At 38.1% G+C, this 21521-nt stretch overlaps 1 protein-coding gene across 6 annotated transcripts in view; it reads left to right on the top strand.

Annotated features, from left to right (window-relative positions):
* cast (calpastatin) overlaps window positions 1-21521 on the top strand; it is an 89469-nt gene that overhangs the window by 44135 nt on the left and 23813 nt on the right. For 3 of the 6 annotated variants that reach the window (XM_062972241.1, XM_062972242.1, XM_062972245.1), the window contains 13 exons: window positions 4699-4764; window positions 6514-6564; window positions 9371-9427; window positions 9506-9619; window positions 12766-12861; window positions 12942-13004; window positions 14074-14172; window positions 16283-16366; window positions 16450-16503; window positions 17911-18009; window positions 18117-18215; window positions 19925-20023; window positions 20844-20927. In XM_062972241.1, coding sequence (XP_062828311.1) covers window positions 4699-4764; window positions 6514-6564; window positions 9371-9427; window positions 9506-9619; window positions 12766-12861; window positions 12942-13004; window positions 14074-14172; window positions 16283-16366; window positions 16450-16503; window positions 17911-18009; window positions 18117-18215; window positions 19925-20023; window positions 20844-20927 — 1065 coding nt within the window. The remainder of the gene's footprint in view (window positions 1-4698; window positions 4765-6513; window positions 6565-9370; window positions 9428-9505; window positions 9620-12765; window positions 12862-12941; window positions 13005-14073; window positions 14173-16282; window positions 16367-16449; window positions 16504-17910; window positions 18010-18116; window positions 18216-19924; window positions 20024-20843; window positions 20928-21521) is intronic. The other 3 variants (XM_062972243.1, XM_062972246.1, XM_062972244.1) reach the window with 2 other exon arrangements.

The following is a 21521-nucleotide window of genomic DNA, read 5'->3' as shown; positions in this document are numbered from 1 at the left end:
TAAATCAGATCAAGTAGCTGCTTCTAACAAGGATAAAGTTATGATGTGATATTCAATATTTTGATCAGCATGCTCAGTGATTTCTTTTAATGAGTAAGCGGGCAGGGTACTGGCTTGACTGAATGGCGTAGAGAATTCCTAAAAACGAAGTCGCTATGGTTGAGGGCTGGAAAATCACATGTTAAACAAAACTCAGACAGAAATTTGAAAAGTAACAAGTTTTCCTTTCTACCCTCATTTCTACATCAGAAGAGTAATCTAAAGAAGTGTTTTTGTTTTTGTTTTATGAAGAAATCTCAGTATTCTACTAGTGTTTCCTGCCTTTCAGATGTTTATGTGACCAAGTATCATTGTAATTTCTCTTGTGAGAATATACTGCTGTTTCCAAGAGAAATACACTCCATATTCAACCATTTATTAATGCATATACATAAAGGAGAATTAGCAAGTGTATTCTCTGCAATGCCTTCATCAATCAGATCTTTTTTTGAAATTCTGCTTGCTAATTTTTAGTACTTTAAAAGTACTTCAACAGATTTTTAAAAAATCCTTAACAGATTTGTTTTAAATAGTGAAATCTGTAAAATACAGTTACAATTATAATTAAGGCTGGCAGGTGCAGTGCAATGCCTATATGGCTAGCAAACATCAAATTATACATGGATGATAGCTTTTATTTCCATCAAGCTGCTTACTAAGAAGTTATGAATAATTGTTTGGTAAGGCAGAATTGTCATACCATATAAATATATTTCTCATTCTGTGTACCATCATCAGAAATCTGCAAGATCTATTTTTATACTCTTTATGTATGCCAGTCTTCAGGTGGCCATATAAATAGAAAATTAGTGGTTGTCCTATTTATAGTTTCAATCAGATAAACTTGACACACTTTTTACCTATAAAAAACAAATTGAAACTGAATTCGAAAACCTGTTTAACAAACGGCAAAAATTAACATGGACTGGGCTGCAAGAAATATTCAGAAGACAGAACTGAAGAATAATACTGCTCTTTAGTACAGATAACGGCACTCCATGCAGTCATGCTAGCCACATGGCCTTGGTGGTGTCTACGGACAACACCGGCTCTTTGGCTTAGAAATGGAGAGGAGCAGCAACACCCAGAGTTGGACATGACTAGACTTAGTGTCAGGGGAAAATCTTTACCTTTACTTTAGTACAGATTTATAAGTGCAAAAGTGGTTAATAAAAGATATTTAACATACGAAGGAGGAAGGTCACTGAAGACTAGAGGAGCAGTGGAAATCGGCCTCTAGAGAGTCTCTTCACTTATTGTAGTTGATCGCTAAAATGGATGATAAGTATTATCAAAAAATAAAGGAGGACTTATTTAAATTGAGACATACAAATATTGACATAATTACTCTAGTTTATGTAGAACATACCATAGTGTGGGAGATTGTGACCCAGTGATTGCGTACCTGCCTGTGAGCTGTCCAACAACCTCATCAGACAGGGTTGTTTTTGCCAGCATACGCCGGTTCCTCTGCAGTTTCGCGACAAAGCTTGCCGGCTTCCATCCCATGACATAGAACTACTTCTGGTGGTGCTTCGTTACAAAGGTGCAGATAAACCGGTGTTTGCTGCCGTCGCGGCAACATAGGAGACATCCCATGACGCATTGGGATCACAGGAAGAAGCTGACAGTGGATGCTTCCCACTGTGGATGAAGTAGAGGGGAAGCCGGATGCTGCGGGTCATGATGCTTCATCCACGGTGGGAAGCATCCAGGTTTCTTCCTCTGGGCAATGCCAGATTCACCACAATGATGAGGTTGAAAGTATTGTTGATCTTCTTAAGGCCCTTGGTGTCTCTTCTTAATGGTTCTCTTAAGTTTATTTGTTCAGAACAGTCTTCAGTGTGTCTATTCTTATTCCTGGGTAGATTTACCACCTTCCAAATGCAAGTAGCTTTAGGTACTCTGGAATTATCTACAGCCAGTATGTCCATGTCAAGAAGAGAGTTGTCATATGTGTAACAAACAGTTTTAAATTCACTTTGATACTCCACTTATTTAAATACTCAATTTATTCTGCTATTGGGGAATGTTTTAAGACAAAATCTTAATTTGGAGAATTTAGTAGACACTCTTTTTCTTGTATAGGCATAGTTTACTTAAGGAAAAATCAGTCTCTCCCTTTCCCAAGTAGAGTCACATATTCTCAACCCCAGAAAACCATGTGATAGGGTTCTCATAAGTCAGAAACAACTTGAAGGCACACAGCAGAAATAATGACAACTTTCTCCCGAAACTAAGAAAGCAAGTGTCTTCTCTCTTCTTCTGCAGAATTGTTTGGTGTACTTCCAACACTTGGGCAAATAAAAAGAAGGGATTAAACACCTCTGACTTTCTTTGGTGCCAAGATGATAGGAGTGAATTTATGGATTACCTTCTAGTATTTTCTCATACTAGTCATGACTTATCTGCCTATCCCATTAAAGAATTTTCTTCACATTAGAGTAAAAGCGGATACTGTAAGAGTACAAAAATTATGAAGATAATATACAGGAAGCTGTTGTTTATTCTTTCTTGAATAATGAGAGTCAGCATTGTGTGGGAATTTGAGTGTTGGAGTCAAATCACTCTGGGAGACCAGAGTTTAAAATCCCTGCGCAACCATGGAACCCAATGGGTAATCTTGGGCAAGTCACACTTCCACCCCAAAGGAATACTAGGGCAGGCCCCCATGAACAAATTTTGTCAAGAAAACCCAGCAATGGGTTTTCTTTGGGGTTGCCACAAATGAGTCCAAAATGATCTGAATACACACATCAACAACAGAAACAAATAATGAATTCAGTTAGATAAGTGTGCTAGTTGTAGGAATTTTATCTGTCTTTCTAGTCTGAATCTTTTGTAGTAGGTTTAAAAACATTTACACTCTCATGCCATAAAATCACTAAAGGTGTTAAAAGAGGCTTTTCTGATTTTGTGTATTTAAAGGGAAGCTACTAGACATTCTCTGATTCTTAGCTGTAGCTGAAACAGTTCTTTGGAGCTCAGTGACAAATGTCCGTATACTTGGCATTCAGCGCTCACGTATAGTGCCTTCCATGTAAAGCTGTTGCTTGTAACAAATTAATGGGGTGGAGCGGCACTGGCAGTACTTTTGAGGTAATGAGAGAATAATGGCAGTCATTTTAAAGAACAATTAACAGGGTCATAAATTTGTTTAGATAATTTTCTTCCCATGTCAGGAGCGACTTGAGAAACTGCAAGTCGCTTCTGGTGTGAGAGAATTGGCAGTCTGCAAGGACGTTGTCCAGGAGACGCCTGAATGTTTGATGTTTTACCATCTTTGCGGGAGGCTTCTCTCATGTCCCTGTTTAGATAATGAATGTCATTTACGTGTTACATTTTTGTTAGGAATAGAGGGAATATTGCTACTTAACTATTAGTAATCTAATGTTTACATTAAAAACACGGCCGTGCCATTAACAGAAGTAGAAAACTCTGCATGTTGCTGTTTCTCCAGTGCCTTCAGGGATAAACAAAGTGTGGACCAAGGGCGCATGTAGGCACTCATATTTTTTGGATTCATGTGAAAGGTGCAGAGATATAAAGGCTATTTGCATGTATTGCTCCTACATTGAAAGTGTGAGACATGCAGCAATGGCTGGACTTCTTATCTTTATTTGGAGAACTGCAGAAAAGGGATATATATCTGTTTTACATGTGTTTTATAAGAAATTCTGTAAAATGGTATGAGAGCACAAACCAGCAGCCCAGCCTGATTGAGATAGTCGAGCAATAAAAGGTTCCAGACATATTTTTGTAAAGGAGGAAAGTTGTGAAATATATTTACAGACTGTTAGCTCCCTTGTCCCAACATACCCTTACAATTCTTCCGATGCAGTTGATATTTGCCAGTCTCCTAATTGGGACAGTACGCTAGAGAGGTCACTGTTGTACTTGGCACCAAAGACCCACTATTATCTTACAGTGATCAGTTACTAAGCTTTGTATGTCGAGCTTTCATATATCTTATCAGCTGTCTCGAGCTTTTTGGCTTTATAAGGTTGTGGGAACTTGCCAGAAGGAAAAGGAGTGGTGTGTGTGAAAGAATAGCCCCAGAGCTTGAAAAATTCCAGGCTGGTTAGCGGAATTCTGGTAATGATAGTCCAAAAAGCTCCGAGTGGATGCGTATTTGATGTGTGTATTTGCCTTTAAGTTGCCTGGCAGCTTTTTATGAACCCATGGATTTTGTAGAGTTTTCTCAGAAATATGTTTACAATATCTGGTGTTCATTTATGGTCTTTCATCCAAGTACTAAACTGGAATCACCCAAAAACTGGAATGTTGCTTAGATTCCAAGATCAGACAGAATCTGGTGCCTTTATAGTGCTGTGCTAGCTAACATTTTAAAAAAGCATAACCAAATGGAAACACATGGAAGCCTGCAGTACTTAGACATATGTCTATTCGTTTGCATTACCTGTAAATCATCTCTAAAGGGAGAAGAACCTATGATGGCAACAAAGGAAGACTGTCTGTCCAACTGTTAGTGAGTTTAATAGTGTGATTTATCATAATTAAAAACTTTTTTTTAAAGTTGTTTTTGGTGTTAATGTTCTGTGCTTTAAAATGTCCCCATCCCAGTTTTCAAAGACAGATTGCTTTAACATTCCTTAAGCAATTTCTTTAAGAAACCTGAGTTTGTGCTCCCAATATTAGGCTTCTTCAAGCCAGCCAAAGACCAGTGGATCAGAGTCCCACAAAAGGAAAAGAAACAAGAAGAAGGTGATAATAGGCCTTGGTTTCTGTTTGTCTTTGTTTGATCATAACAGCAGCCACACCACCAGCATGTGCTCATTCATTAGTGCTGAACTAATAAGCTATGGTTTATCTCTGCTTTTATTTCTGTGAGATCACACTTGCACTCTTTTCCCAAAGGCATAGTACACCATGAAAATAAACCACCCAAACATTTTTTTTCTTTTTATCTTCTCTGACACATTTTATTGTTCATATTATAAAATAAAAATCCTCCTGATTATACCTGTGTATTGATGGGACATCGCCATTGGGAAGCATATGGAGTCTGCAATATAATTAACTTCCTTAGGTTAAAAGATAAAGGAGGAAATTAGGATTTCTTGCTTTTGCTTAGAGCAGGGGTTCTCAACCTGGGGTCCCCAGATGTTTTTGGCCTACAACTCCCAGAAATCCTAACAGCTGGTAAACTGGCTGGAATTTCTGGGAGTTGTAGGCCAAAAACATCTGGGGACCCCAGGTTGAGAACCACTGGCTTAGAGTTTGAAGGTCTTGTATGCTTTTAAAACACATTGGTGTGTGTTGTGTGTGTGCTTGCATCAGAGACATGCTTTTGCTCAATGTTTGTGTGTTTGCGCCAGAGAAGCGCTTTTGCCTCATTTTAAACCAATTGGATAATCAAGAGGAAAAACATATATACTGAGCTTGAGTTGGATTGAGCAATTTATTTGTGTGATGTTTGTAGTTCTGAACTAAATGCTTTGCAGTTGTGATTAAATGAAAGTGTACCTAAGGTATTCTGAGCTGCCCTATGTCCTATTTCCAGATAAGGAACTTCTGCTTAGCTTTTTACTTTATTTAAATTGTCCTCTTCAGCATCACTCTAACATTTCTTTTTGACATCTCTGATGCCACTTTGTTTTGTACATTGCTTTCATTCATTCTGTTCTCTTCTATCACTGAGAAGTCATGTCTCTGTATTATTTTAAGAATTCTTGCATCTGTTTAAAAAAGGCCATTGGAATCTTAGCATCTTCATCAGCTCCTATCACAAGAATACAGTTCACAGGAACTTATTTTGCTGAACCTCACAAAACAGCCCTCTGTATCTACAGGTTCTGCCTCCATGAATTCAACCAACTAGTGCACTGAGCACTATGTTTTTTTAATGTCAGGAGTGACTTGAGAAAACTGCAAGTCGCTTCTGATGTGAAAGAATTGCCTGTCTGCAAGGACATTGCCCAGGGGATGCCAGGATGTTTGATGTTTTACCATCCTGTGGGAGGCTTCTCTCCTGTCCTTGCGTGAGGAGCTGAAGTGACAGACAGGAGGTCACCCCGCTCCCCGGATTCAAACCACTGACCTTTCTGTCAGCAGTCCTACCGGCACAAGGGTCTAACCCTTTGCGCCACCAGGGGGCTCTACGTTGATTTGTAGGCATACCTGCTATAGCTTCCTGCCATTTCACAAATTCGTAGGCTCTCTACAGCACATTTGACTTGCTCACCATTGGATATAAGAGATGCCATTTTACTATGCCATTGTGTTTAATGCAACTTGAGCACCCACAGATTTGGGTATTTTGGGGAAGTAAACCTCAGCAGATACCAAAGGCCCCACTGTATTCTACCTGGTGGTCTTGAGGGAGACAGAAACATTCAATCTAATCCATACCATGCTGTTTTTGTTAAATGTTTGTAAATACTTTTTTTTCATTTTAAGGGAATTTTATGCCATTTCTTTGCTTCACTAATTCAAACACTGTTTATATTGCAGGCAGCTCAAAAGTTAAAGGCAGAATCTGAAAAAGCAGCTGAGTTAGCCAAGGTAAGATGGCACAGCTTTTATTCTAAATGGGAGTTAATGGTGCCTACTCCAGGGTGGCCAAAGTAGGGTCCCTTAGACCTCCTTCAGCACCACTTTTTCCTGACTCTTTTAAAACTAAAAATACTCTTCCCACACCATTCCTGTTTTTCCTGTTTGTTTAATACAAGCCTTTTCTGAGCCTAAATAGTAAAGGAGCTGAGAAAAAGTGATTGAATTGCTGTCTCCAGGGTGTAGAGGGCATTAAAAATATGGAAATTCAAGGTGCTCCTTTCAGCCCTAGCAGTTGGCTTTAGCTGGCCTAGTGCATAAAGTAGGAATGGAAAAATATACCCACACATTTGTTTCCAGGTCAAAAATTGACTTCTTGGCAGTCAGGAAGAAAAAGTGAGAATTTTCTGCAGTTTGTTTTGTACAAAAATTCCTTGGTGGATTAAAAACACCAGGATTTTCTCCTCTCAAAAATTCTGTTTTCTCTGGGTTCTTCCGTAGCCCAATTCCACATGTCTTAGTTGGATGCCAGTATGTTCCTGTTTATGTAACTGACTTGGTTTCTTCCTTTTAATGATGATGTAGATTGGGGTTTAAGTTTCATAATTTTGATTAGGGCAAAGTAGGCTCTTTATACAATACAATTTATAGTATTTGCAGATTATAGGTGTACAGCAGCTAACAAAATAAACTGGTGCCAGATACAGAAATAACATAGAAGGAAAAGGGATAGGTTCTTACATTGCAAAAAAGAAGAGCAGGACAAGTTTTAATAAACATTTTATTCCGACTTTTAAGATATAGACACGTGAAATAAAAACCAGGTCAGGTTAGCAACTGAAGCTTTATTCTCAGAAGTTTTATTATATTTTTATATATAAATCAATTTACATTAACATTACTGAAGGGGACGAAAGAAAAATATAAATTACAAAATTTAACAGAGGCTGCTTAGATGACTTGCTGAGAATACCTGCAAAACACAGGTGTGGAGTTTGTTTCCAAAAGGTACCAAATCCAAACAAATTGAAAAATGGTGGCAACACAGTGTTTGCTAGAAGTAAAATATTATATACAGATCAAAACTATCAGTATGTATCACATCACTTTGGTACAGGGCTTGGAAAATGGCATTTTATAGCAAAATAATACATATACTCAGCATTTTTTTATTCCTGTAAAAAATTTCAGATGAATTTGGCACCTTTTGGAAACAAGCTCCACAGTGAACAGAATAAGAAAAACAAGAATAGCAGAAGGGACTACACAGGCATTCCCTCCTACCTTTCCTTTTTGATGATGATGATGATAAAAATGTATCTATTCAAAGATTGCAAATAGCTGCAAACACTATGATTTCTCCCAAGACTCAGAATTATGGTGCCTAGAGAGCTTCGAAATGTAACTTTTGTGGTCATTTCTAGGCAGCATAATCACTCTGTTGCTGAACAAGAAGTGAAATGCACAGAATTGTTCCAAAATGTAAGACAGCTGCGTGCCTCACTTCCTGCCCCAGAGTTATGTCATGTAGCCCCATGGATCCTTGTTGCCACTCTGGAAGCAAGGCGGAAGATTTAACAGATTTATTTATTTATCTTTTTTTTTATGTCAGGAGCAACCGGAGTTGCTTCTGGAGTGAGATAATTGGCCGTCTGCAAGGACGTTGCCCAGGGTACGCCCGGATATTTTTTGATGTTTTACCATCCTTGTGGGAGGCTTCTCTCATGTCCCCACATGGAGCTGGAGCTGATAGAGGGAGCTCATCCACGCTCTCCCCGGGTGGGATTCAAACCTGGCAGCCTTCGGGTCAGCAACCCAACCTTCAAGTCACGAGGCTTTTATCCCCTAGGCCATCGGAGGCTCCTTGGTTATTTATCGTGACAGAAGCAAAACCGAGGGTACAGTTGTAATGTATTTAGAAACACAAACAAAATTAAAACTTGGCATTATACTAAATGTCCTTTGACCAGAAGCTGGCCACTTGGAGTGCCTCTGATATCGCCATGAGAAGTTCCTCCATTGTACATGTATCAGGGCTCAGACTGCATTGTAATAGGTGGTCTGTGGTTTGCTCATCTCCACACTCGCATGTCATGGACTCCACTTTGTGGCCCCATTCCTTAAGGTTGGTTCTGCAACTCAGGGTGCCAGAGCGCAGTCTGTTCAGCACCTTCCAAGTTGCCCAGTCTTCTGTGTGCCCAGGAGGGAGTCTCTCATCCGGCATCAGCCACTGATTGAGATTGCAGGTTCCAGTCTGCCACTTCTGGACTCTCGCTTGCTGAGGTGTTCCTGCAATTATCTCTTAGGAAGCTGTTCCTTGATTTAAGGCATTGGCATGCTTGCTGATAAATGAACAGAGGTTGGCCGGAGATATCACTGCCTTGGTCCTTTTGTTATTGGCTGCTACTTCCTGACAGATGTCAGGTAGTGCAATGCCAGCTAAACAGTATAATTTCTCCAGTGGTGTTGGGCGCAGACATCCTGTCATAATGCGGCATTTAACAGAGGAAAAGGAAGAATGGTTCAATTCAGTGTAATCTCCATTGGTAGTTTGAGGGATCGGTTCCCTCTCAGCTGCAGCTGTGGGTTGATTGGGAGCAGATGCATTGGCTGAATTGGGCATCCCCACTTCTGAGGTAGTTGTGTTGAGAATTATTGCCGTGTGATAAAAATACACCTTTTTGCATTTGGATAGTGTTGGCTCCCAAAATGCTAATAATGCTGACTAGCATTTTGTGCATTTTGCAAATTAAATTGATCTGCATGAAAAACATCAATAAGATAGTAACTCTTAATATTTGTTTTTGTGTATACACAGTTAGATGATTCTCAAGCTAAACATCCGCCTGAAGAGAAGCAAAAAGACCCAGGCGGAGTAAGTTATTTATTTATTATAGTACTATAATTCAATTTAACACAGACTTTATAATAAACAAGCAAAATATTTTTGTAGGAAAAAAGCCCAAGTAAACCTTCTGTGGTAACACAACCTAAACCACTGAGTCCTGGAAAAGCTGCACAGATGGACAAGGCCCCAGTACAGTTGACATCGAAAGAAGAAGCAAAGGTAAGGCAAAAGTGGAAAACTCTTTTGAAGAAACCACTTGTGTGATACTTCTCTAGTCAGATATATATAACTGATGCCAAAAGCTGAGGGAGAATAAATGAGTGGAATATCGTTTTAATCAGGTCAGTGCAAAAATACAGTACCATTATATCAATTAAAGTGATTTGTATTGTTATCACCATTTTTCAAGAGATAAAAGCATGCTTGCTAATAATAAACTAGTTTCCCATACAGTTCTATCCTCTAGACTGTTTGCTATCTTATGTCTCTGTTCCCCGTGGTTTTATTCTTATCTTTTTCTCACCCCAAGTTTTAACTGAGTGTTCATGCGGCCCGCCCTGTTGTATTGTTTTTTTGATTTTGTGTTGTACTGTACATGATTATTTATTGTATTGTTGTAATTGTATTATGATATGTTGTTTTTATATTTTGCTAGATTGTATTGTCCTGGGCATGGCCCCATGTAAGCCGCCCCGAGTCCCCGTTGGGGAGATGGTGGCGGGGTATAAATAAAGTTTTATTATTATTATTATTATTGTGCTAGCTTGTTGCATCAAAACAATAGACTTATGACATTTTAATAAAGTCTAGCATAGAGCATTGGCTTTGATAAACTGTCAGTTTACTACGGTAATATATTAATATACAAGGATATGATTTTATTCTTTGTGCTTACAAAGTTTTAACACAATACCCCATAAGTACTAATGTAACCTAATTTGAGTAAAATGATCTGCGTTTTCTAAATGGTTGATTTAAAACATCAAAAACTCCCAGTATCTTGGTGATGCCCCGAAGTCAACTTACTGCTCCAAGTATCTATGTTTTAGCTGATTCCATAATGCCTGGAGATATATATGTGTGTGTGTCTTAATATGACCCCATATAGTTATTTGGTAGCCCTTGAGTAATATTTCTTGCTATAACGTTGATAGGCTACTCCATACTCCGTATGAAACAAATATGTTTAGAAATTATATTGGTCCAAAATAGTGATTTCTTTTAGCTAACTACTGTCATTAATGCAAACTGATTTTTGAGATAGTGAGTATCATTTTTTTTGGTTTTAAATTCTATTCTATTAAGTTAGGTACGGAATTACTTTGGAAAGGTCAGTACCCTGGATTTGATTCTGTACCTTAAGGAATGGTACTAAAGGTAACCACAAGGAAAGGAACTACAGTAGAGTCTCACTTATCCAAGCTAAACCGGCCAGCAGAAGCTTGGATAAGCAAATATCTTGGATAATAAGGAGGCATTAAGGAAAAGCCTATTAAACATCAAATTAGGTTATGATTTTACAAATTAAGCACCAAAACATCATGTTATACAACAAATTTGACAGAAAACGTAGTTCAATATGCAGCAATGTTATGTTGTAATTACTGTATTTACGAATTTAGCACCAAAATATCATGATATATTGAAAACATTGACTACAAAAATGGCTTGGATAATCCAGAGGCTTGGATAAGCGAGGCTTGGATAAGTGAGACTCTACTGTATATAAATCTGCACAAAATTTATTTCAATGGTAGAGGGGCTTCAGTAAATTATTTTTCTGTTGCCTACTACTACTATACTTAAGAAATAATATGTGATCGTAGATGGAAATGAAAGTCCATATCCAGTAATCCTTATTAGGATTACAGTTGGCCTTGGGTATCTATGGGGTCTTGATTCTGGGACAACCTACGAATATGAAAAAACATGTATGCCCAAGTTCCTATTAAAAACATCACTTCTGCCTTGTGAAGGAACCCTGCCTCCGAAAGTTAGAGTGGTGGCTGGCATGCTCTCCACCATAGATTCATATATACGGCATTATGTATTATTAAATTTACTCTAGGTTGTTGTATGTTTTCCGGGCTCTATGGCCATGTTCCAGAAGTATTCTCTCCTGACGTTTCTCCCACATCTATGGCAGGCATCCTCAGAGGTTGTGAGGTATGGAAAAACTAAGCAAGGAAGGTTCCTGGGCGGGGGGAAGAACTCTTGTCTGTTGGAGGCCAGTGTGAATGTTGTAATCAATCACCTTTGTTAGCCTTAAATGGCCTTACCAGCCTCACATCCTGGCCTGGGGGAATCCTTTGTTCAGAGTTGTTAGCTGCCCCTGATTGATTCCTGTCTGGAATTCTTCTGTTTTCAGAGTGCTGCTCCTTATTTAATGTTCTGATTTTGGAGTTTTTTTTAATACTGGTAGCCAGATTTTGTTCATTTTCATGGTTTCCTCCTTTCTGTTGAAGTTGTCCACATGCTTGTGGATCTCAATGGCTTCTCTGTGTAGTCTGACATGATAGTTGTTGGAGTGGTCATAGAATCATAGAGTAATAGAGTTGGAAGAGAACTCATGGGCCATCTAGTCCAACCCCCCGCCAAGAAGCAGGAAATCACATTCAAAGCACCCCTGACAGATGGCCATCCAGCCTCTGCTTAAAAGTCTCCAAAGAAGGAGCTTCCACCACGGCCCGGGGGAGAGAGTTCCACTGCCGAACAGCCCTCACAGTGAGGAAGTTCTTCCTGATGTTCAGGTGGAATTTCCTGTAGTTTAAAGCCATTGTTCTGCGTCCTAGTCTGCAGGGCAGCAGAAAACAAGCTTGCTCCCTCCTCCATATGACTTTCCCTCACATATTTGTACATAGCTATCATGTCTCATCTCAGCCTTCTCTTCTGCAGGCTAAACATGCCCAGCTCTCCAAGCCTCTTCTCATAAGGCTTTTTCTCCAGACCCTTGATCATTTTAGTTGCCCTCTCCTGGACACCTTCCAGCTTGTCAATATCTCCCTTCAACTGCGGTGCCAGAATTGTATTCCAGGTGTGGTCTGACCAAGGCAGAATAGAGGGGTAGCATATATGAAACATATATAAACATATATAAACCTTCCTTGTTTAGTTTCTCCTTACCTTACAATCTCTGAGGATGCCTGCCATAGATGTGGGAGAAACGTCAGGAGAGAATACTTTTGGAACATGGCCATACAACAACTCTGTGATCCCGGCCATGAAAGCCTTTAACAACACATTACTCTAGGTTGCCTACTAATATTGAGGGTCCACTGTATTTTCATTTTTCAGCAGGTCTTATCTGCTTATATCTTGTGCAAAATTCATATAGGCCTGTTTTTCGCATTTTGTTTTCCCTTCAGGTTAAAACTGACAAGAAACCGTTGGCTGGCCAAGCAGCTGTTGCTGCCACAGGCGGAGGAATTACAGCTCCTGATAAAACAGCTGCATCGGTGGATGTGAGTTTAGTTGCACATGATATTTGTCAAATCACCTGTAATCATATGTTTCCTCTGAAAAATGTGTTCTTTATTTTCAGGTTAAAGAAAATAAATTGGCAGCCACAACTCCTGCTGCTGCAGACAGTAAACCAGCTGAAAAGGTAAGCAGTGTTTTCTTTATCTAATATTGTAAACTTTGTACAGCAGATTATGCTATAAAAACAACCAATTTTTAACATCCATAGTTAAAACTACCAGTATGAGTAATCTTCCTGTCCTGCTCATCTTTTATTGCTACTCCTACTATTGGTTAAAGCCCCACCTACACCGCCATATAATGTAATTTCAAACTTCATTATATGGTCATAAATTGTTTTATATGAGTCTACACTGAACATATAATATGGTTTCAAATTGCATTAGATGGCAGCGTAGATGTGTCCTAGATTTGCTTCGCATTCCATAGGTTTTTGTTTATGGAATAATCCAGTAACTAAAATCTTTGTAGCCCCATCCCTTATTAACCTTTTACTCTATGTTTCTAGCTGGATTTTTCTTGCCTTTGGTCAGGGTTACTCAGAATTATTTAAATAACCTTGATCAAAAGAAAAGCAGAATGTTTTAGTTTGAACTTACTTTAATACTGTTTAGCAGTAGAGTCAGGTCAATTTTCTTTAAAGGATCAGTGACTAGCCAAATAAACATTTGCAGGATCACTCGACTGTTGAAAGTAGCATGCAGAGTAAACATTTCAGAAGCATTTTGTATAGAGTGATGTATACCACTTCCTTAAATGCAGTAAAGTGGTAAGGAGAGATCTCTTATGGAAAAATTATTTAGACAAGGATTTAATTATGTTGTCCGGTTTTCTCAGTTGTAGAATTTCCTGAGTTTAATAGTTTAGATTATCTGTTTCAAAAAATATAGCAAAAGGGGAAAGTTCTGCTGAGGAGCAGAAAAACAGCATCTCTTTGGTATAACTTGGCTTTCCTATCATTCCTTGGGGCTTTGTTGTTGAGACTGTTTTAGATTGATTTATATTATAAAGTGCATAAACATAGCCTTTGTGCAATTCTGGACACTCTCATTGACATTTAAATGAGAACCTTTAAATGTTCAAAGTTTTCTATTCAAGTGGACAGTGCAGAAGAAAGGCAGTGGTTTTAAATTCATACTTCAGGGAATAAATTGCATTTTCTTAAGAAAATAAATAATCTGTATGTTGTGTAGTCTGACTTAGATGCTGCCTTAGATGATTTAATAGATACACTTGGAAGTCCCGAAGAAAGTCAACCAACACCTCCAGCATATACTGGATCACAAATTTCGGTATGGGATTTTCTCCATCAAGTTATGGCTTCTCATTTATTAACCCTGTATTTTGTCTATATATACATGCATATTGTATGCCTATATATGCATATAGTAATCTTGTATAAAAGTGAAGTTCAGAAATCTCTTAAATTCAGTAGGCCCTACTGCCAAGTAAATTGTAAGGGATTACAACTAAGTTAAACAAAATAGCCAGATTAATTTTTTAAAATAATTGTATATCATCTCAACTGTACATAGGAAGTGTTATTTCTCTCCCTGTATTCCATATTTGAGGGGTCAGCTAGAGCAGAGCTTTAAAACTTCCTCCACTTGTGACTCCTTTCTGCCTAAGAAAGTTTTACGTGATCCCAGATATATATATATATAAAATAGGTATAAAAATCAAACATTTACTGATAATAAATCAGCATCAGCATTTGCAAAGCTTGCAAAGCTCCCGTTTTATGAGATACAGATGAAGCATCTTCAGCAGAGTCCACTGTAAACGCTACACGTTGTTTCTAAGAGATTTGTGTGAATGGGTGGCATTCAAAAACTTTTTTCTTGTGGTCAAACTTTTCATGACTCCAACATTGAGCTAAGGAGACCCCATTTGAGGTCGATACCCACAATTTAAGAAGCCCCAAGCTAAAGGACTATACCAATGGAATGATATATGCCTTGAGGTCGCAGTGGCACAGCAGGTTAAACCGCTAAGCTGCAGAACTTGCTGACCGGAAAGTCAGCAGTTCAAATCCATGGGATGGGATGAACTTCCGTTGCTAGCCCCAGCTTCTGCCAACCTAGCAGTTCGAAAACACACAAATTTCAGTAGATTGATAGGTACTGGGAATGTAGCGGTGCTCCATGCACTCATGCTGGCCACATGATCTGGGAGGCGTCTACAGACAACATCAGCTCTACAGTTTACAAATGGAGATGAGCACCACCCCCCGGAGTCAGACTCGACTAGACTTAATCTCAAGGGAAAACTTTTAACACACACACACACACACACACACACACACAATTTCTGAAAAGTGAAACTTTCCTATATTTCCAATATTTCTAGGAAAATAAATATGCAACAAATTAGGCATGTAATGTTTGAAGTGTTTCTTTCGAAATCCTAATTGAAGCTGGTACACTAACTCATCACTGACTCAACCTGAAGTTGACTCCATGATTCTGATTCCAGAGCTCTGAAGAGATCAGTGTTTCACATACAAATACTGTCACTTACAGTATGTTCTGAGTTGGCCAGCAATAGGCTATATATAGGCCTACCTCCACCCCTTCTTTTTCCATTTATCAGTTCTCCTGCATTGATCATTTCCTTGATTCACAGTTTCATTTTCCCCCTTGACCCTCTCCTTGGAAGGAAAGTAAGCAGGTTTAGAATTGCATGCAATTGCTTCTTAAGTTACTGAAAGGGCTTGCACATACCATTATAGTGGTGTTGAAAGGGTGATTACATGCTTTTCTAAATTTAGATTGTAGAAAACAGAGAGGTCAAGTGACAATCAAGGTTTCATAGGAAGATAAAGGTAATAGGGCTCCAAAAAATGAATAATTCTAAAGTGTAGTTCATATTGATGCCTTGAACGAGACTGTATGATAGCCTTGCACCCATCTTTTCTGTGCTTTATTTTAGTCACAGTGGTGGTTTAACAACGTATCACATTTTTAAAAAATTACATTTCAACACTCAGAGGTGCGTTTGTTTTTTTGTTTTGACACAAAATGGAAATATGCACAGAAAGAAAGTGTTTAATGACTAAATTGATTTTAGGTGATCTAATAGGGAAAATGTTTTCTTTTTTGTTATGACCCTGTCAAAATTCTTCTGCTCTGGGGGCAGGAAATTGCTTATGGGAATAAATGGAAGATTTCTTCCCAATTCAAAGACCAACTTAAGAGCAAATGTTTCCATTAGTACTGCAGAACTCTAGTATTTTATGTAGCATTTTAAAATTTAAGATTGGTCTTTTAAAACCAAACACAAGGATAGAAATAAATCCTGATTACTTGGTTCCACATTAAGTGAAAGTTTTGATGTCCTTTTCTCTTGTATAAATTTGGTTTACTGATTTCAAGATCACTGACAATGTTTTATTTGATGCAGGAGGGCCCTCTGACTTCCTTATATATAGAAGAATTGGGCAAACGAGAGAGCTCCATCCCTCCAGAGTATAGAAAACTATTGGAGGTAAGTCAGGGGTCACAAAGTCTACCTAATACATTTTCTCTGCTGCATATTGGTACTCATCACTAATTGATTTTGTTTTTCAGAGTAAAGGAGATGACAAAGTAGTCCCTCCACCAGCAGCAACAGAAAAATCTCAGGTATGGTGAGTTTAAATATCAAAAATGTGAAAACAGAAAACTATATCTGTTTCTTCAAGAACGGTTTTTACATGAGTCTGTTTTTTTTTTATTGTAACCAGCAAAATTTACTTCTATTATAATCTTTCATTTGTGACTAATCTGGAATTGTCCAACTCAGTATATATTATCCTGCTGTACTTGAATATCTTGGTTATAATGATATTTGTGATCCAGGTGGCTTGACTGTAACAGTCAATGGATTAAACAGTTATTAGTATTATCCATGGTGAATGCTGACATATTTTGTCTTCACTTAGCTTCCATCACAGATAGTGGCAGACAGACACCCTAGAAAGTTGGTAAAGATATCTACAAAAGACCTTCCTACAATTTGTGCTATGTTTAATGGTTGCTGCACCGTTGATTGAAGATCTGTAGACATTTTGTCTGCAAAGGGTCATAGGACAGAACTGATGTAGAGGATCATAGGATAAAATTACAAGCAGCTATCTGAGCATCTACTTCAGAGTTGTAGTTCTGCCATTGCATACCGCATGATACCTTCTGGCCTTACAAAATGATCTGACCAGAGTCACAAATCTAAGAAATAGATCCTACAAGGCAATACTTTTATTTGTAACAAGTGTTCAGCATGCTGTTAGACGTTATACTGTGGAGAACTCAATGTTGTGGCTTATTCGAGCATATCACATTTTTATTCTTTCTCCCAAAATGATGGTGGCTTGAAAACTTATAGAAGAACACTGAAAAACGTTGTAGCACTTTTTAGTGAAAGAATTAATTGAAATGTCATATAGTACGGCTCCCATATCCATCGGGGATATGTTCCCAGACTTTGTGTAGATACCCAAAACCACAGGTAATAGTGAATACTATTGAAATAAAGGACCTCCAGTCAAGAATACCAAAGGGTCAGGCTGGTGGACCTAAAAATGCCTAAAATGGCCACATTTTGTCAGATGTGGGTAAATGAAACTGCAGATACTGGTACTATGAATATGGGGGTCATACTGTATTTTAGTTTAGCGAGCTATTCTCAGCAAATAATTTTGGGTAAAAGGAATCCCATTTCTAGTTATTGAGATATGTTAACAATCCCAGGACATGAAGGTTTCTCTGTAGGAAAAACAAAGTGTTCCTATGCTGTGTTTTCTTTCTGTTTCTGTTTCAGAGTGAGTGGCAGTGGAGAATTGGATAAATGAGCCACTGTGACAATGTGAGGGAGTCATCTTTCCCTCTATTACTTACTGCTATTATAGTTCTTGAAGGAACAGGTGTTATTTTCATTTCAGGAAGCAGCAACCCTATATACACCTCTGAGCCAATTAAATGAAATGCCCACAAATTGTAAGCTGCTATTGGGTAAATAGTATAAGCATAACTCAATTTGTGTTTTCAATTTAGCCAACAATGACAGATGATGACCTTGCGGATGCTCTGTCATCTGATTTTGCTTCCAGTCCTGCATTACCTGCTGGAGAGAAGAGTGTTGTGCCAAAAGAGGTACTAGTTTCGCTACCTTTCTAATTTAAGGCAAAACATGAAAGATAAATCACTGTTTTTATTGGCTTTTTTTGATATCCAATGAATTTCAATTGTTTGTGTTATAGAAAAAGCCTGCAGAAGAAGGTGATCTTTTACTAGCTGAGTCTGCCACTTTCGCTAAAGGTGCAGCTCCTTCTAAGGAGAAGAAACCAAAATTGGAAGAGGTATATTCTTCTTGTATATGAAATATTCTTAATTTTTCAAAAGATACTTGGTTAATCTTTCATTAACCTGTGAAAGTGAGAAAATGGTGAATAAAAAAATGTGGCCTTTCTAACTGAGAAAGCACTTATTCTGGCATTGGTACGTGACACTAGAGAAGAGGACACTAGAGAAGTGTCCTCTTGAGGAACTTCTGTATCCTCCAGTTGGTTAATATCTGGTAGAAATTGACCATAGAATTATGTTGGACATCCTCGATCTTACTCGTAGCAACATTCAGTCCAAAAATAGCTCTCCTCACCACCAGAGCAAATAACAAAAGCTGTGACATAAGTTGTTTTTCATAATTGATTAATTTATGTAGAAGATGCTCAAATAATGAAATTCAAAAAGTCAAAATTTGGGTACTATTAGTATAAACCATGTTTGTTATTTGCCATATTTTTAAACCTGGGAAGACTGGGGCGGAGCCCATTGAAGAAAGCCATATCCATTGAAGAAAATGCAAGTCTTCCTTTGCTATTCTCTTCCAACATACCTCTTGCTTAATGGCCTAAATGGTTTTAAAATAATAGTAGTCGATTATAGGTATACAAAGCCAGACATGCATGGTACACACGTTGTTATAAATGAGAGAAAATTGTGGGCTAACATTTTTTAAAGAATTAACTATTCATTTTAAAATAATTTCATCTTGCATAGTGTTGTAGTCTGTAGTGAATATCTGAAAGAGTTGAGTTCTAATTTAAAATATTCGGTGCATGTAAGGTGTCTTGTGATAGCCCCAGAAAGCTTCTTAAATAGATTATTGGGCTTGCTTAAACATGTGCCCTTGTAATTACCTTGACTGTTTAAGTCAGGATGTGATTTCATTTCCTTTTGTATCTGATAAATTTAACTTAGTTGCTTTCATAGTATGCATTTTGTATTGGCCAGGCCTCTGTATTTTTCCTGTTTAAGTTTCAATATCATATCACTATTACTGCTGTCTACTGAGATTAGAAGCATTTTAGCGAATCAATGTATTGTATTTGTATGCCATATTTATCTGATATTGAGGAATATTAGTTGGTTGGAAGTAACAGATCAGTAAGTGGTTTCCTGAGAATTTATTTCTAACTTCAAAAAACCAGGATATGATTAAGGTATGTTGCTCAAGCCAGCCTCATATATTAATTGCAAAAGAAATGCAGTTAATTCACTTACTGGTGTATTTATGCTTTCAAGTTACTTCTCAACTTTTAAACAGAGGGTGGATGTCCATCTGTCTGGAATGCTTTGATTGTATGTTTCTGCATGGCAGGGAGTTGGACTGGATGTCCCTTGGGGTCTCTTCCAACTCTATGATTCTACAACTTATGGTGACCCCATGAATTTCAGAGGGTTTTCTTAGGTGAGAAATACACAGGGGTGGTTTTGCCTGTTTGTTCTTCTGCAATACAGCCTGCAGCAGCTGATATTTAGCCGCTGCAGATCTCTTATTCCAGTTCCAACAAAGCTTCATCCTGCTTGGCTTCCAGATCAGATAGGATCTGATGTCTTTAGGTCATTTAGGCCATCTCCCTGCATTGTGATGTTGTAGCTGTTCTCCCTTGATTACATGCTTCAGTTTAATGCTACAACCTCAGTCCTAATAATATCAATATGCTTGTAGGTATGATAAAATATCTCCCATATTTTTAAAATGCATAATTTTCTTATAATAATGCAGATTGGTGACATGGCTGCCTTGGATGCACTTGTGGATACCCTTGGGATGCCAGAGCCAGAACCCGAAGTTGACCTTAGTTCCATTGTAGAAGTTGAAGAGGTATTATTTACAAAGAAATAATCTGCCATTTACTCCACTTGTGTTATTTTTTCATTAGTGCAAGCAGAGACCTAAATGTAACACCACAATAGATGTCTGCTAACACAATGTGGATTTTCTTTCCTTCCTCACTCCTTGCAGTCTTCCATTCCCCTTCAAAACTTTGTCTGGAGGCAGGTTTTGAAGAGATATGGAGATGGCCTGGAGTTCAGCATGTGCCTGTTGAAATGAATAATGTCTAAAGTTGATAAGCATTGATAGGATCTCCAAGCCAAACACAAGGTTGTCCCCATATGATGTATTAGTAAAAACAAGGTGAAAATACCCTAAAAGGACTTTAAAGGGATATTTTTATTTATAGAGTTTTCATGACTTTTCAAATTTATTGAAAGCTTTTCAAAAGAGAGATTTTCTTCTTTTTCTTCGTATTTAAACACAATGGCTCAAGAGCTGCCAAAGCTTGAAACACATTGTTTTTTTCTGAGAATAAAAGTGTTTATTTAGAGCAATGTTTTTCTTGTTGTCAGGTAGGACATTTTTCTTGTGTTTGTAATACTCACAAGTGTCCTTTAACTTGCATTCTTTTTTTTAATAGTTTAGAATGCATGGAATTATGTTTTTAAAAAGGATTAATTAGTGGCAAAAGTTACTAGATGAAGGACAACCGTTGGAAGAAAATCCAAAGGTGTTAAAAAAAAAACCCTTTCAAGATACTTTCTCCAGGGGCAGTCCTAATCCTAGCCACTAAAATCCAGGAGGATTTTGTTCTACTTTATTATTTTATTTTACAGTGTGATTATTTTATTATTCTTTTATTCAGCCAAAGGCCAAAGAAAGAAGGGAGAAGAAACCTGGGGAAGATGATGATACAATTCCTCCGGAATACAGATTAAAACCAACCTTGGTAAAACTTTTTATCACATTTCATTGTATTTGTTATAAATTTGTCTCGTTTTCACTTATGGTTTGGTTTTAGAATATTAAATTGTTTGGGGCATTCTATGTCTTGCATTGCCTTGATGTTAGGCTTTCCTATTGAGCTGATATTAAGCTAAGGGAAAAAATTCTGATTTTAATATCAATTGATGATGCTTTAACAAGGGAGAGCACTTTTGACTCTTATTCTTAGTTGGGGAAAGAGAGATTCGAGATTAACAGGCCATCACTTTATGGGAGTCCTATAAAGTTTTGGATGTTCCTAGGGAGCCCCTGGTGGTGCAGTGGATTTAACCGCTGAGCTGCTGAACTTGCTGAGCGAAAGGTTGGTGGTTCGAATCCGGGGAGTTGAGTGAGTTCCCGTTCTTAGCCCCAGCTTCTGCCAACCTAGCAGTTCGAAAGCATGCAAATGTGAGTAGATCAATAGGTACCGCTCCAGCAGGAAGGTAACAACGCTCCATTCAGTCATGCTGACCACAAGACCTTGGAGGCGTCTATGGACAATTCCAGCTCTTTGGCTTAGAAATGGAGATGAGCACCACTCCCAGAGTTGGACACAATT

Source organism: Anolis carolinensis, chromosome 2, assembly GCF_035594765.1.
Source record: "Anolis carolinensis isolate JA03-04 chromosome 2, rAnoCar3.1.pri, whole genome shotgun sequence".
Lineage (NCBI taxonomy): Eukaryota > Metazoa > Chordata > Lepidosauria > Squamata > Dactyloidae > Anolis > Anolis carolinensis.
The sequence above is the reverse complement of the archived record's forward strand: the minus strand, read 5'-3'. Positions and strand labels throughout refer to the sequence as shown.